The sequence below is a fragment of the Protopterus annectens genome, chromosome 7.part0, assembly GCF_019279795.1.
Source record: "Protopterus annectens isolate FY-2018-M chromosome 7.part0, PAN1.0, whole genome shotgun sequence".
Taxonomy (NCBI): Eukaryota; Metazoa; Chordata; order Ceratodontiformes; family Protopteridae; genus Protopterus; species Protopterus annectens.
In genome coordinates this window covers 607,871,749-607,884,094 of record NC_056739.1, presented here as the reverse complement: position 1 = coordinate 607,884,094, position 12,346 = coordinate 607,871,749, and the positions used below count along the sequence as shown (strand labels likewise).

The 12,346-nt window shown below is 41.1% G+C and overlaps 1 protein-coding gene across 1 annotated transcript in view; it reads right to left on the bottom strand.

Moving 5' to 3' along the window:
- The window catches only part of LOC122806067 (GRIP and coiled-coil domain-containing protein 2-like), a 1,105,805-nt gene that overhangs the window by 660,234 nt on the left and 433,225 nt on the right, over window positions 1-12,346 (bottom strand). Inside the window, exons 7-8 of the mRNA XM_044076306.1 lie at window positions 3,239-3,364; window positions 353-478 (exon numbers count right to left, since the gene is read on the bottom strand). Of these exons, the coding sequence (XP_043932241.1) occupies window positions 353-478; window positions 3,239-3,364 (252 nt within the window). The remainder of the gene's footprint in view (window positions 1-352; window positions 479-3,238; window positions 3,365-12,346) is intronic.

Genomic DNA, 12,346 nt, shown 5'->3' with positions numbered 1-12,346 from the left:
CATCTCAAGGTTGGACTCGTTCTTCAGGTGATCTTGCTGCACTGCCACATATTCACTTACTGCTACCATAAGCCAGGGAAGCCTGTTACATAGCTGTCTTCTTGTGAAAACAGACTTTTCTCAAAAATTCTAAATAATGTATCCATAACCTGGCTCTGTAGAAACTAGAAATGATGTTTAGGCTCAAGTAGACTGGCTGGCACAAAGCAGTACTGCCACTACAATTTTAGTATTATCATAGTTAGAATACTGCCACAATCAAGAAACACATATCACACAGATTCATGAAGATCTCCTGTGAGTCTTCCTTCACAGCAGATGGTAACCTTTACTCCTGACATCCTATGCTTACCAGGCTGACTTCGCTGTACTTGCCCCGCAGATCAACCAGCTCGTCGTACAGCTCACTTTGTGCACGGATGGAGTCAGTTGCTCTCTGGTTGGCCTCGTTAGTCTGAGTGAACAGAAGATGATGTTCCTGTAAGGGAACAATGTTGATAATTAAATAAACATCCAGCAGAAGTCTAGCTACCCAAAACACAAATAATACAGAAGTACAGGAGCCTTAAGCTGTTTAACATTACACCTTTCAGCAACTGGTAAATATCATTACTTACTTTTAATACTGTTTCTGTTTATACACACACACACACACACACACATGTAGATATCCATATGTCTATCTATAGCTATCTATATACATACATATACAATATATATATATATATATATATATATATATATATATACACATACATACACACACACACACACACACACACATATATATATATATATGCACGTACATACACACATATATACAGACACGCATGTGTGTGTGTATATATATATGTATATATATATATATATATATATATATATATATATATATATATATATATATATATATCTACATCTACATATCTGAAGGCAAAAAATGATGCAACAGGTAATACACCAGGAATGGGTTTGCTTGGAAACTGCAAACCTCTCCCTCCTTGTATGGGAATTCTACAAACACTGACATCTCATAGTTTATTGCATCAGCAGCAGCCTCGTGTTTGTAAACGGTGCTACAACAGCTGTGACAGCCATCATATCCAAAGATGCAGAAGGGTCTTTGTCTGTACACTGCAATGGATCATCACGTTGCCACAGTCATGACTCCCATGGTTCTCTTTTAGGGCAGGAATTACCTGCCCTGAAGATTATTTATCTCAGTGCTTAAGAAAGCAATCCTCTGAAATGAGGTAAAAGAGGATTTCTCTCAGTTTATGGTCAGGCCCTCAGGCAATGCCACTATATAAGCCCTCACTGCATGAATGCTTCCAGGGAGTTCCTCAGTAGAGCTACTAAGCAATAACTGGCACACTAAGGCAACACTTGGAGGTTCCTCTCCTGCAAGGTTTTGGCCAGTGCAGCCAACACTTCAGTATGTTTGCCTGTACTTAAGAAACTCCAAATGGCAAACTTTTATACTGGAAGAATGTTCAAGGATAGCAAACTACGGAAAATCTGTTTGTGGACCTTAAACGGTGATGACCTCAAAGCTTGCATTCTGCTTAATGACACCATCCAAGTGACCTGAAGAAGCTGATTCTTGCACCCCTGGGAGAGTCACCATGCAGCACCAGATGTAGTCAGTGAAGTAGCTTATGTGTAGAATGGGACAGCTGAAACAGATTAGTCTCTTAGCAGACCATTTCTTTCTACTGAAGAAGATAATAACTGTAAGAAAAGGATGTCTATGATCATGTCTGGCATTAACAGGACACTGGCAGTGTATTTCCAAATTACTGCAAACTCAGAGAAATGCATTTTGATGGTAAGCCTAGGTCAATCAAAGTCCGGACTACTGTACTTTGATTAGCAGGGCCATCTTCCAGAGTAAATTCACCAACACAGTAGCAGCAGAACTATTGAATGGTTCTGCTTCTTCTTTTAGAGTTAACTGGGTCTGGAAGAAGAAAAGAATGAAGGTACAGGAGGACTATAATAATCCACTGTCGAGATGAAGGTCTGCTTCCTTCATAGGAGGTCATAAAACATGTCTTAAGAGGTCTGGCCAAATAAAACTTTCCCTTTCAGCTGGAAATGCAGAATACTATTTCCTGCTTCTTTCTTGAGACGTACCACCCTGAACAAACGTGCCTGAGCTACACAGCATCACAATGAAGATTAGAAAAGACAATGGGAAAGATACATACATACATATATATATATATATATATATATATATATATATATATATATATATATATATATATAACACACACACACACACACACACACACACACACACACACACACACACACACACACACACACACAGGCCATAAGGAAGAATCTGAATCAGATTCTCCATAAGCCTATATGCAAGCAGCCCTGAGTGATTTTTCAAGTGCTAGCAAATGAATAGGAGAGATGAATAGACAAGGACCCTACATTCCAGTATGGCACAGGAGTATGCTTTTTTGCCACATCTCTCTAGATCTTTGGACTCATTATTTCCCTGCATAATAATAAAAAGTTATTCACTCTGGGACCTACTCTGAACTGAAGAGAATGCACAGGGTAATTGGTGATGGGCTTGCTTCATTCAGCCATGGGCTTGTAAAGGGTATTCACCTTCTTCTTTGTCACAGAAGCAGAATCAGGATTCTTTCAGGCTTCCAGACTACCATTCTTAGCCTGCTCCATAAGTAGGAAAAGGCTCTTCTGCCTTCTACCCCTATTACACATTCAGGAATTTCTAGGGAAAGAAATGGGGACCCAGAGCCAATCCATTCTGGATGCCATGAGCCTCAAAATTGTTGCAAAGAAAGGAATGATGGGTGGGGAAGCTGAAGGAAGGAACTTAGTCTCCTTGTCTATTTCAAAAACACAGTTCTTCCAATCTTTAGAATCTTCTTTCAGATCTTACGGTGGGGGAGGGGGTCTTACAACCCCATCAAATTTAGGTCTGAAGTTGCACAGTGTCAAATAAAGAAATGGAATATGATAAAGAAATGTTTCTTGCAACATAGATAAAAATGTAGGTACACATTTAAACCAAAAGGCCATGTTATATACTTATTTATTCAGTTTAGAGTACAGCCGATACCCAAGATGAAAGGCACTAACTGGACAAATGCTTTTTTTGTCCAGTAAAGGTTCTCATGTAAAACTTCATACTGTTTCTGCAAAATTAATTTCAGGCTCAGTGACTTGCAACATTAAGTGAAGTGCAAAGAAGAACCTGTTTGAAGCTCTGCAGTTCTTCCACTGCCTTGTCCCGTTCTCTCACTAAATTTTCTGCATGCTCCTTGTAGATATTCAAGGCTTCACGGACAGCCTGTGACTCCCGTTTCAAACTGTCACTACCCTATTGGTAAAAAATACAAAAAAACACACACAAGTTACATTTTGACTTAGCAGGAATGCATGCAGTAAGTGTTAAGAAAAAAAATGTTTGGCTTGTTGAGCTAAGGGCATGATTCTTGCGTTGGATTTCAGAGGTCCTAGGTTCAAATTCCAGACAATAAGATTAAAGCTATGAGCAGGTCTCTCTAGTCCACAGTTTGATTCCCTCAACCTCCACTTTCCTACTGTGTGAACAAGACACTTAACCAGACAGAGGTCTTGAGAATTTAGGCTAGACTCCACAGTGGTCTCCTGGACTGTCTGTCTAGTAACCACCTAAAAACCTATTTCTCCAAGAAATGGAAATGGTTTCAAAAGCATTTTATATGTCTGGCATACCTTTCAACCTCTTAGCACAAGCAATCTGGACTAAGTTAAAATAACTGGGGGACAAAGGCCCCAAAATAGGCACAGATTTTAAATGTCACTCTTAAAAACTTAAAAAGTTGTCAGAATAACAGGATTTTTGTTATTATGCATTTTCTGATGGATATGAAGTATGAAACTCAAACATATGTCATTATTCAGTGACTTTGATCCTCAGTGATTGGCCAGAAAACCACAAATGTTATGAGAAAAACTCCAAAATAATATGAAGCATACAACTGGGCAGTTGAGCAGTAGGATCCAGTAACAATGCAAAAATCATAAAACTGGAAGCTAAACTGAAATCCACACCTACCAACCACATCCACATAACAACCTATTTTTTCTTTACACTTTGGGTTGCATATGAGAACATATATTATTATAAAAGACCATTTCTAACATTTATACAGTACTCTGATATTTTTTAATGAAGTGTTAAACCAATCTTACTCGTAACTTGATTGACAATGGAAGTCACTACATGTAAAGGGCAACACTACTAAAAAGTCAGAAAGAAAAATATAATGTAATGGCCAGCCTGATAGAATAAGGCAGGACATCCTGCCTTACCACCATTAGCTATCTTTGACTAGCATCCCAGGAGTGAGAATGTCTAGCCAGAATACACAGTGGTGAATAGTCGATTTGAGGTCACAGCATATAAGATAAAGATGCTGGGTGAGACAGGGAAGAAATGGCTCCTGAGGGTACTAAATGCAGTATGAGGAGAATGGCGTTTCCCAGATGACTGTAGAATAATCACTTTACTCAGTATCATACAGATTGCTCAGAGGTGATTTGTGTCTTGCCTACAAAGCCCTCCTACAGATGCTCCACATCCATAAGTCTAACTCCTCATGCATTACCTGCTTGATAGGCCTAAATCTAATATGCAGCATCAACAAAATCTGCTGGAGAGACAGATTTGTCTCCCAGAGGCTGCTCTGTTTCTGGAATAGACTTCCCATACATGTCAAAACAGAGTACCTAGCTGACCCTCTTCAAGAGCAACCTTGATGAGTGGATGGGAAACCACAAATGTGTCCCAGGGGTTCCACCTTTGTCCCTCACTGACTTGAGCAAAAGGTGCTGACTGAGGGAATTTTTTTGGGGATAAACTATTGGCTAGGCTTGTGAGGGCCCTAGGTCCATTAGCCTAGTAACCTCCTATGATCCTATAAGCATACTTGTGCCAGTGTACAAGAACAAAGGGGACATCTACAACTGTAGGCAGTACAGAGGCATAAAACTCCTATTACATTACATGAAAGTTCTGGAGAGGGTGATTGACAAATGGATACACAGAATAGTAGAATGTAAGATGGGAGATCAGCAGTTTGGATTCAGATCAGGATGCAGCACAATTGGCCCAATGTTTGCAGTGAGACAGATACCTGAGAAGAAGCTAGAGATGAGGAGATAGTCCAACTGGGCATTCATAGACTTGGAGAAAGCATATAACAAGGTCCCAAGAAACCTGATCTGGGCAGTACTGCAGTGGTTTGAAGTCCCAAAAACATTGGTAGAATTAGTGCAGGCTATGTACAAGGACCCAATGACTCAAGCATGAACAGTATTCGGCCTCACAGAGGGGATCCCAGTGGGAGTGGGTGTACACCAGGTTTCAGCTCTGAGCCCACTGTCAAACATGAACTGAGAATTGTTACGCTTAATGTAGGTTCACTGACAGGGTGCAGCTTCGAAGTGGATGACATGATGACACGGAGGAGGCTGGACATCCTGTGTATCCAAGAGATGAGATGGAAGGGGAGTGCAGCAAAGCCACTTGGCTTGGGTTCCAGAGTCTGCTACTCAGGTGGAGGGCAGGCTAGAAATGGTTTAGGAATTGTGATGAGAGAGAGGCTTCAGAAGGCAGTAAGGGATATCATCAGAATTGATGACAGACTCATGGCAGTCAGACTCCAGTGTAAGGACAGGGCACTATTCATAACCTCAGCCTGTGCCCCACAGCAGGGTTGTAATGGTGAGGAAAAGAGTGCATTCAGACAGCAGTTGCAGGACCTACTAGATAAAGCAGGACAACATGAATTGGTGTTGATAATGGGTGACTTAAATGCACATATCAGGACAGACAGAACAGGATATGAGGACTGCCTGGGTCCACATGGGTGGAGCGTCAGGAATAACGAAGGAGAAGCCATTCTAGACTTCTGTCTGGCAAATGGCTTGATAGTAACCAACACATGGTTCAGAAAGAGAGACAGTCACAAGATCACATACAAGAGTAGCCAACATGCAACTCAGGTAGACTTCCTCCTAGTAAGGAAAAGGCATTGGGGTAGAATCCATGATTGCAAAATCATCCGCAGTGAAACAGTCGGCCCACAGCATAAACCAGTAGTTGTCACAATCAGCTGCAAGCAGTGGTCAGAGAAGGCTCTAAGGTCAACAAAGACCAGTCTGGAGATCTGGAAGTTGACTGGAGAGAAAGTACAACAGTTCAAGGAATTACTCAAGGCTCTAGCACCCCAAGAAGAGGAGGAAATATGTGGAGTTTAAGAAGAATAGTAGCGCCTAAAACAGCATGTGTTAGGACTACAGAAAAGATATGTGGCCGAGCCAGGTATGGAAATAAGGTACATAAGGAAAGCTGGTGGTGGAATGCAGAAGTCCAGGAAGTCATCAAAAGAAAGAAGGAGTGCAGGAAGAAGTGAAAGATAGAAAAGACTGACCAGGCTAGAAGGACTACTGGTTGGCTAACAAAGAATCTAAGAAAGAAGTTGCAATAGCAAAGAACAAGGCATCAGAGGCACTGTACCAACTTCTGGAAAGTGACTCAGTAAGGGGAACAAAGAAACTATATCAGGTTGCAAGGCAAAGACAGAAAGATAAAGAAGATAGTCAGACACCCTTCATAAGGGATGCCAGCAACAACCTGCTCACCAGTCCAGAGGGCATCAAAGGCAGATCGAAAGAGCATTTCCAGCAGCTTCTAAATGAAGAAAACCCCACAGAAGCTGTACTGCCCCAGACACAGCCTACGATGAAAGAAGAAGAGGAGCCCACCCTAGAAGAAGTAAGAACAGCACTAAGGAAGATGAAGTCAGGGGAAGCAGCAGGCTCAGATGAGGTTACAGCAGACATGATAAAAATGCTGGGTGAGACAGGGGAGAAATGGCTCCTGAGGGTACTAATGGCAGTGTGGAGAGAAAGGCGTATCCCAGGTGACTGGAGAATAAGCATACTCATGTCAGTGTACAAGAACAAAGGGAACATCCACAACTGTGGGCATCACAGAGGCATCAACCTCCTATCACATTGCATGAATGCTCTGGAGTGGATGATTGATAAACGGATACGCAGAGTAGTAGAATGTAAGATGGGAGATGAGCAGTTTGGATTCAGATCAGGATGCAGCACAACTGACCCGATGTTTGCATTGAGACAGATACTTGAGAAGAAGCTAGAGATGAGAAGAGAATCCAACTGGGCATTCCTAGACTTAGAGAAAGCATACAACAAGTTACCAAGAAAGCTGATCTGGGCAGTACTGCGGTGGTTTGAAGTCCCAGAAACATTGGTAGAATTAATGCAGACTACATACAAGGACCCAATGACTCAAGTATGAACAGTGTTCGTCCTCACAGAGGGGTTCCCAGTGGGAGTGGGTGTACATCATGGTTCAGCTCTGAGCCCACTGCTGTTCATACTGATGATGGACTACATTAGCAAACAGGTTGGAGGGGACAGATCAACAAATCTGCGGTATGCAGATGATGTGGCAGTGCAGGCAGACTCTGAGCTAGAACTTCAGCAAAGGATAGGAGAATAGAATGCAAATCTGATGGCACATGGGATGAAACTAAGCACAGATAAGATGGTGGTAATGGCAGCAAATTGGGGAAATCAGAAAAAGCTGAGAATAGAGACAGAATGGAAGATAGTGGAACAGGTAAACAGCTTCAAGTATCTGGGGGGTAGTTGAGGAGAAGGGTAGTCTGAATGAAGAGGTCAAAGCTAGAATCAGAGGGGCTGCAGCTAACTGGCATAGAGTATCAGGTGCAGTCTATGACAGAAGAATGCCAAAGAAGCTGAAAAGTAAAGTGTACAAGACAGTGGTGTGACCAGTACTACTGTATGGTACAGAAACCTGGGCATTAAAAGCAGAACAGTTGAAGAAGCTAGAGGCAATGGAAATTAAGTGCCTGAGAAAGGTTGTAGGATGCACACTGTGGGACAGGCGAAGAAATGAGGACATAAAAGCAGAAGCCAAAGTAGCTCCAACTGCAGAAAAGATCAAAGAGAACAGATTACCATGGTTTGGGCACATATGTAGAAAAGCAGAAGACAATCTGGTGAGGAAGATTTGGGACAGACAGGAAGAAAGTAAGAGGAAATGAGGACATCTAGCAAAGAGGTGGATGGACTGTATGAAAGAAGATCTGTGACAGTCAGGCATCAGGAACACTCATTAACAACAGTTCAAAAAAAAAAAAAAAAGAAAGATGCAGGAAAACCAGACAGTGAAGTCCAAGAAGAAAAGACAAAGTAACATTGATTATTGAAATTGCTACACTCGTAATTACAGTGTCTTACCTACAGACAAACATAAAGTCAGAAAATACCAGGATTTGCAAGCCGAATCAAGAGCAATGTAGAAGAAAGATACCTAGATAGTCCCTGTAGTAGCAGGAGCAACAGGAATAATTAAAAATAATTTATAATCATACTTAAATATATAGCAGGAGCAACAGGACTAATTAAAAAGAATTTATAATCATACTTAAATATATTACCAATACACATAAATTCAAATGAACTGCAGGAGGAAGCAATTCTGGGTACATTGTGTGTGCTGCGAAGAGCACTCTTGGGTAACATCAAGGACTAAAACAATAGTGATTTTGTGGACTTTAATCATGTCCTGACATAGGAATGCTGACTATTCCCACAAAGGTATGTAAAAAACCTAAGCATCTGGAGAAATGAAATCACCATCAGTACTATGGGGGAACGTATTTTCTCTGTATGTGTTTTATCAGGATGGCAATCAGCATCTGAATCAAACTATACACATGCGTGTATCATGAACAGCTGGACAAGTGATCACTGAAGTATTCATCCTTTATACTAAAATCACAAGCACATTGTTTTATCATCCTTGTCAGTTGTTCCTCAAGTTATGTGAGTCCTGAACATTGCTTTAATTAAGGTACATAATCATATGAGTCTGTGTGATTTTTACACTCTGGGCCACTACATTTGTTCACTGCCTTTGCTCTCTTTTAGGTTACACATCACCGTAAAGGTAGGATTTTTATAAGCATATTAGTATAATATTGTGTCTTCCCAGTATTACTGTAAGTAAACTGATTAAATGCTGTATGTTAGGTGCCTAAGCCTAACCAGGAATGCAAGATAAAGTCTTGGGCAAAGGATTTTATGAGGTTCCTACACCTTGTGAATTCTATCGACTATTGACCCATAAGCCTAACCAGCCTTATCTACAAGGCCATGGAATGAGTAACCATGGACCTTATCCACAAAGACATAGGCAACCTTCAAACTCTTGAACTGACCCAGTTTGGTTTCATCAAGGGTAGATCTTTCTTATTAAACTTGGTGGACTTCTTTCAGAATCTCACCAAAGTCCTGGATGAGTGTAAAATAGTGCATAACACCTACATTGATTTAGCCAAGGCCTTTGACACACTCCCCCATTCAGGTATCACACAGAAACTCTCTGAACTGGGGCTTAACCCATACATTACTAGATGGGTAGCCAACTGGCATACTGACAGAAAGCACACTGTCAAAGATGGGGGGTCCACATCCACCAGTAGACCAGTTACCAGTGAGGTACTGCAAATATCTGTGCTGGGACCTCTACTGTTTGGAATCAATTTCTCTGAAGTCCAGGCGAGGGTAGATGGCCTGCGGCTTACCAAGTTTGCAGATGACTGTAAACTGGGCATAATCATAGAGTCCCCCAACAATGTTAGCATATTACAGAAAGGGCTGACGCAGACAAATGATTGGTGCCAAACTCACAGACTAAAACTTAACACAAAAAAGTCTTATTATCCCCTTTGGCAAAGAAGTAGCCCCTGCTAATTATGATATAGACAGCACCCCTCTAAGCTCAAACTCAGTGGTGCTAGACTTGGGAACACAGGTTGATAGCAATCTAAACTTTGATCACCATGTATCCATAGTGGTAAGAAAGGCATTCTACATTGCGCATCTCATAAATAAGGGCATCGTATCTGTGACACCCCACCACTGGCCCAGTAATCAAGGAGCCTCAATCCTCACCACTGGCAACGGTGGGGGATGAACATTGGGAGGATGACAGGTACACACACAGTATTTTCAGATGCAGCCCTCTGCATCAACCGCAATTTCCCTTAAGAGGCCACAGTTAGTACTGGGCTAGTTTCTCCCTCTTTCTCCAGATCCCCAATAAGACTCCCCACTGGCACAGCTATAGAGTTGAGAGTTGAGATTTCAGCTGAGGGGGCCAAGCGAAGACCTCCAACACTCTCTCTGTCCAACCAGTGCTTTGTGTCCCTGCCCAAGTAGCTGACACATACACTTTTTGAGGTTTGTTTTACACACACACACACACCTGGAAAAGGCTGGCACAGTTTTACTAGCTATGCGCCCTTTTGCCCAGACTATAAGGTAGTTATCACTGCCACAAGTCACGTCCTTATCAGCTACTTTAAGGCCCTTAACAAAGGGTGTCCAATCCTACTGTGTAATGTTACTATCAATACAAATGGTAGTTTGACCAAGGGCATGGCTATTAGGAGTGGCCCACAAGGTCACCAAATAAATATATAAGTACTCTCAAAACTTAAATATATCTCACAAATATCAGCCACAATGAAAGGTTTAAATATATTTAACAATAAATAAAAAAACAAGAAAATACTCGGTATATAATCACAGTAACATCAGAGTTCAAAATCACAGGAAATATTTAAAACAACATTGCAGGACAGTCTCAAATAAATAAAGAAAAACATCTAAATTAAGATTTGCTATATTCCTGACTATACCTAGAGAATTACTATACCCTAGTTAACTTAATTACAGAGCAAGCAAGGCAGACATGGTGAATAGGCCTTCCAGCTGATGTCAGGTTAAAGACAAATACGGAATACTCAACCTCTCTCAAAGAGTTCTTTAATTAATATCTCATATATTACTGCTGGGATAGCTTGCAGGATTGACATCACTTCTTGTCATCTGACTCTATCCCAGGTAGTACCCCCACTGATGCAGCTGGTTAGCATTTAGCATCTATCTGTGAAAATACATAAACAAGGGTTTCTCTTAGATCTAAGGCACATCCTAGAAATCATAAAACAATAAAAACACTTTGAAGACAATACAGTGAACCTCTAGTTCTAGACATTATGTCTGTTACTGCACTGAAACTGAAAGATAACATCCTTTTGATGGTATGGCTGTAAAGTAATTTAATTTCAACTATTTTTCTGAAGTTTTGCAAGTTAACCTTCTGTACTCCAGTTTCCCCTTTTAATATATATACATCTAAACAGTTACAATAGTGTATGTGCATTTCTGTTCTGTTCCATTATACATTTTAAAGCCAAGTACTTTACAACCCTTTTCAACACACACTTCTGTACCAGCAGTCTGATATACACATAACATACAGTTCTAATACATTAGTAACACAAGCATATGAATCATGTTGATATTCACAAATGACATATAATTATTTACAACATTTCCAGATATCTGGGCTGGCAGTATCTCCTTTTGTGACATTAATAAGTAGCCCCTGCTAATTCTGATGCAGACAGCACCCCTCTAAGCTCAAACTCAATGGTAAGAGACTTGGGAACTCAGGTTGATAGTAATCTAAACTTTGATCACCATGTGTCCGTAGTGGTAAGAAAGGCATTCTACATTGCATATCTCATAAATAAGGGCATCACATCCAAGACCAGGGAGGTTATAGCTCTGCTGTACTCGACCCTTATCAGACCACTAACTGAATACAATTCTCCCTTCTGTATGCACCTCACCAGACACTTGCAGCAAATGGAGCAAATTTTTTATCAAGAGACTACACGGCCTCCAAAACATGATATACATGTAAAGACTGCAAGCCTTGTCACTGTACTCTGTATCATAGAGGCTGCTGAGAGGCGACCTGCGTCTGGCCTACAGAGCAGTCTCAGACCCTGCTGTAATGGAAATGCTGCAAATCCGCAAATCAAAAGGGACAAGAATAACTTGCTACAGGGATCTCAACTTAGCCTGTGACATTAACAGAACATGCTGGAGAGACAGATATATCCCCCAGCGATTGCCACTCCTCTGGAATAAGCTCCCACTCCATGTGAAGCACAACTTCTCAATTACCCTATTCAAGTGCAACCTTGACAACAGGATGGGTGACCATAAATTCATCCCAATGGATGGCACTTATGTCCCTCATGGACAGGGGCAGTCGGTGCTGATCGCAGAATCACTCTGCTAATAATGACCATCTAACTATGGTCAATAAGAATACTTGAATTTTACACAATTAGGCCTGTAAAGGCCCTAGGGTCATTAGTCTAGTAACCTCCTA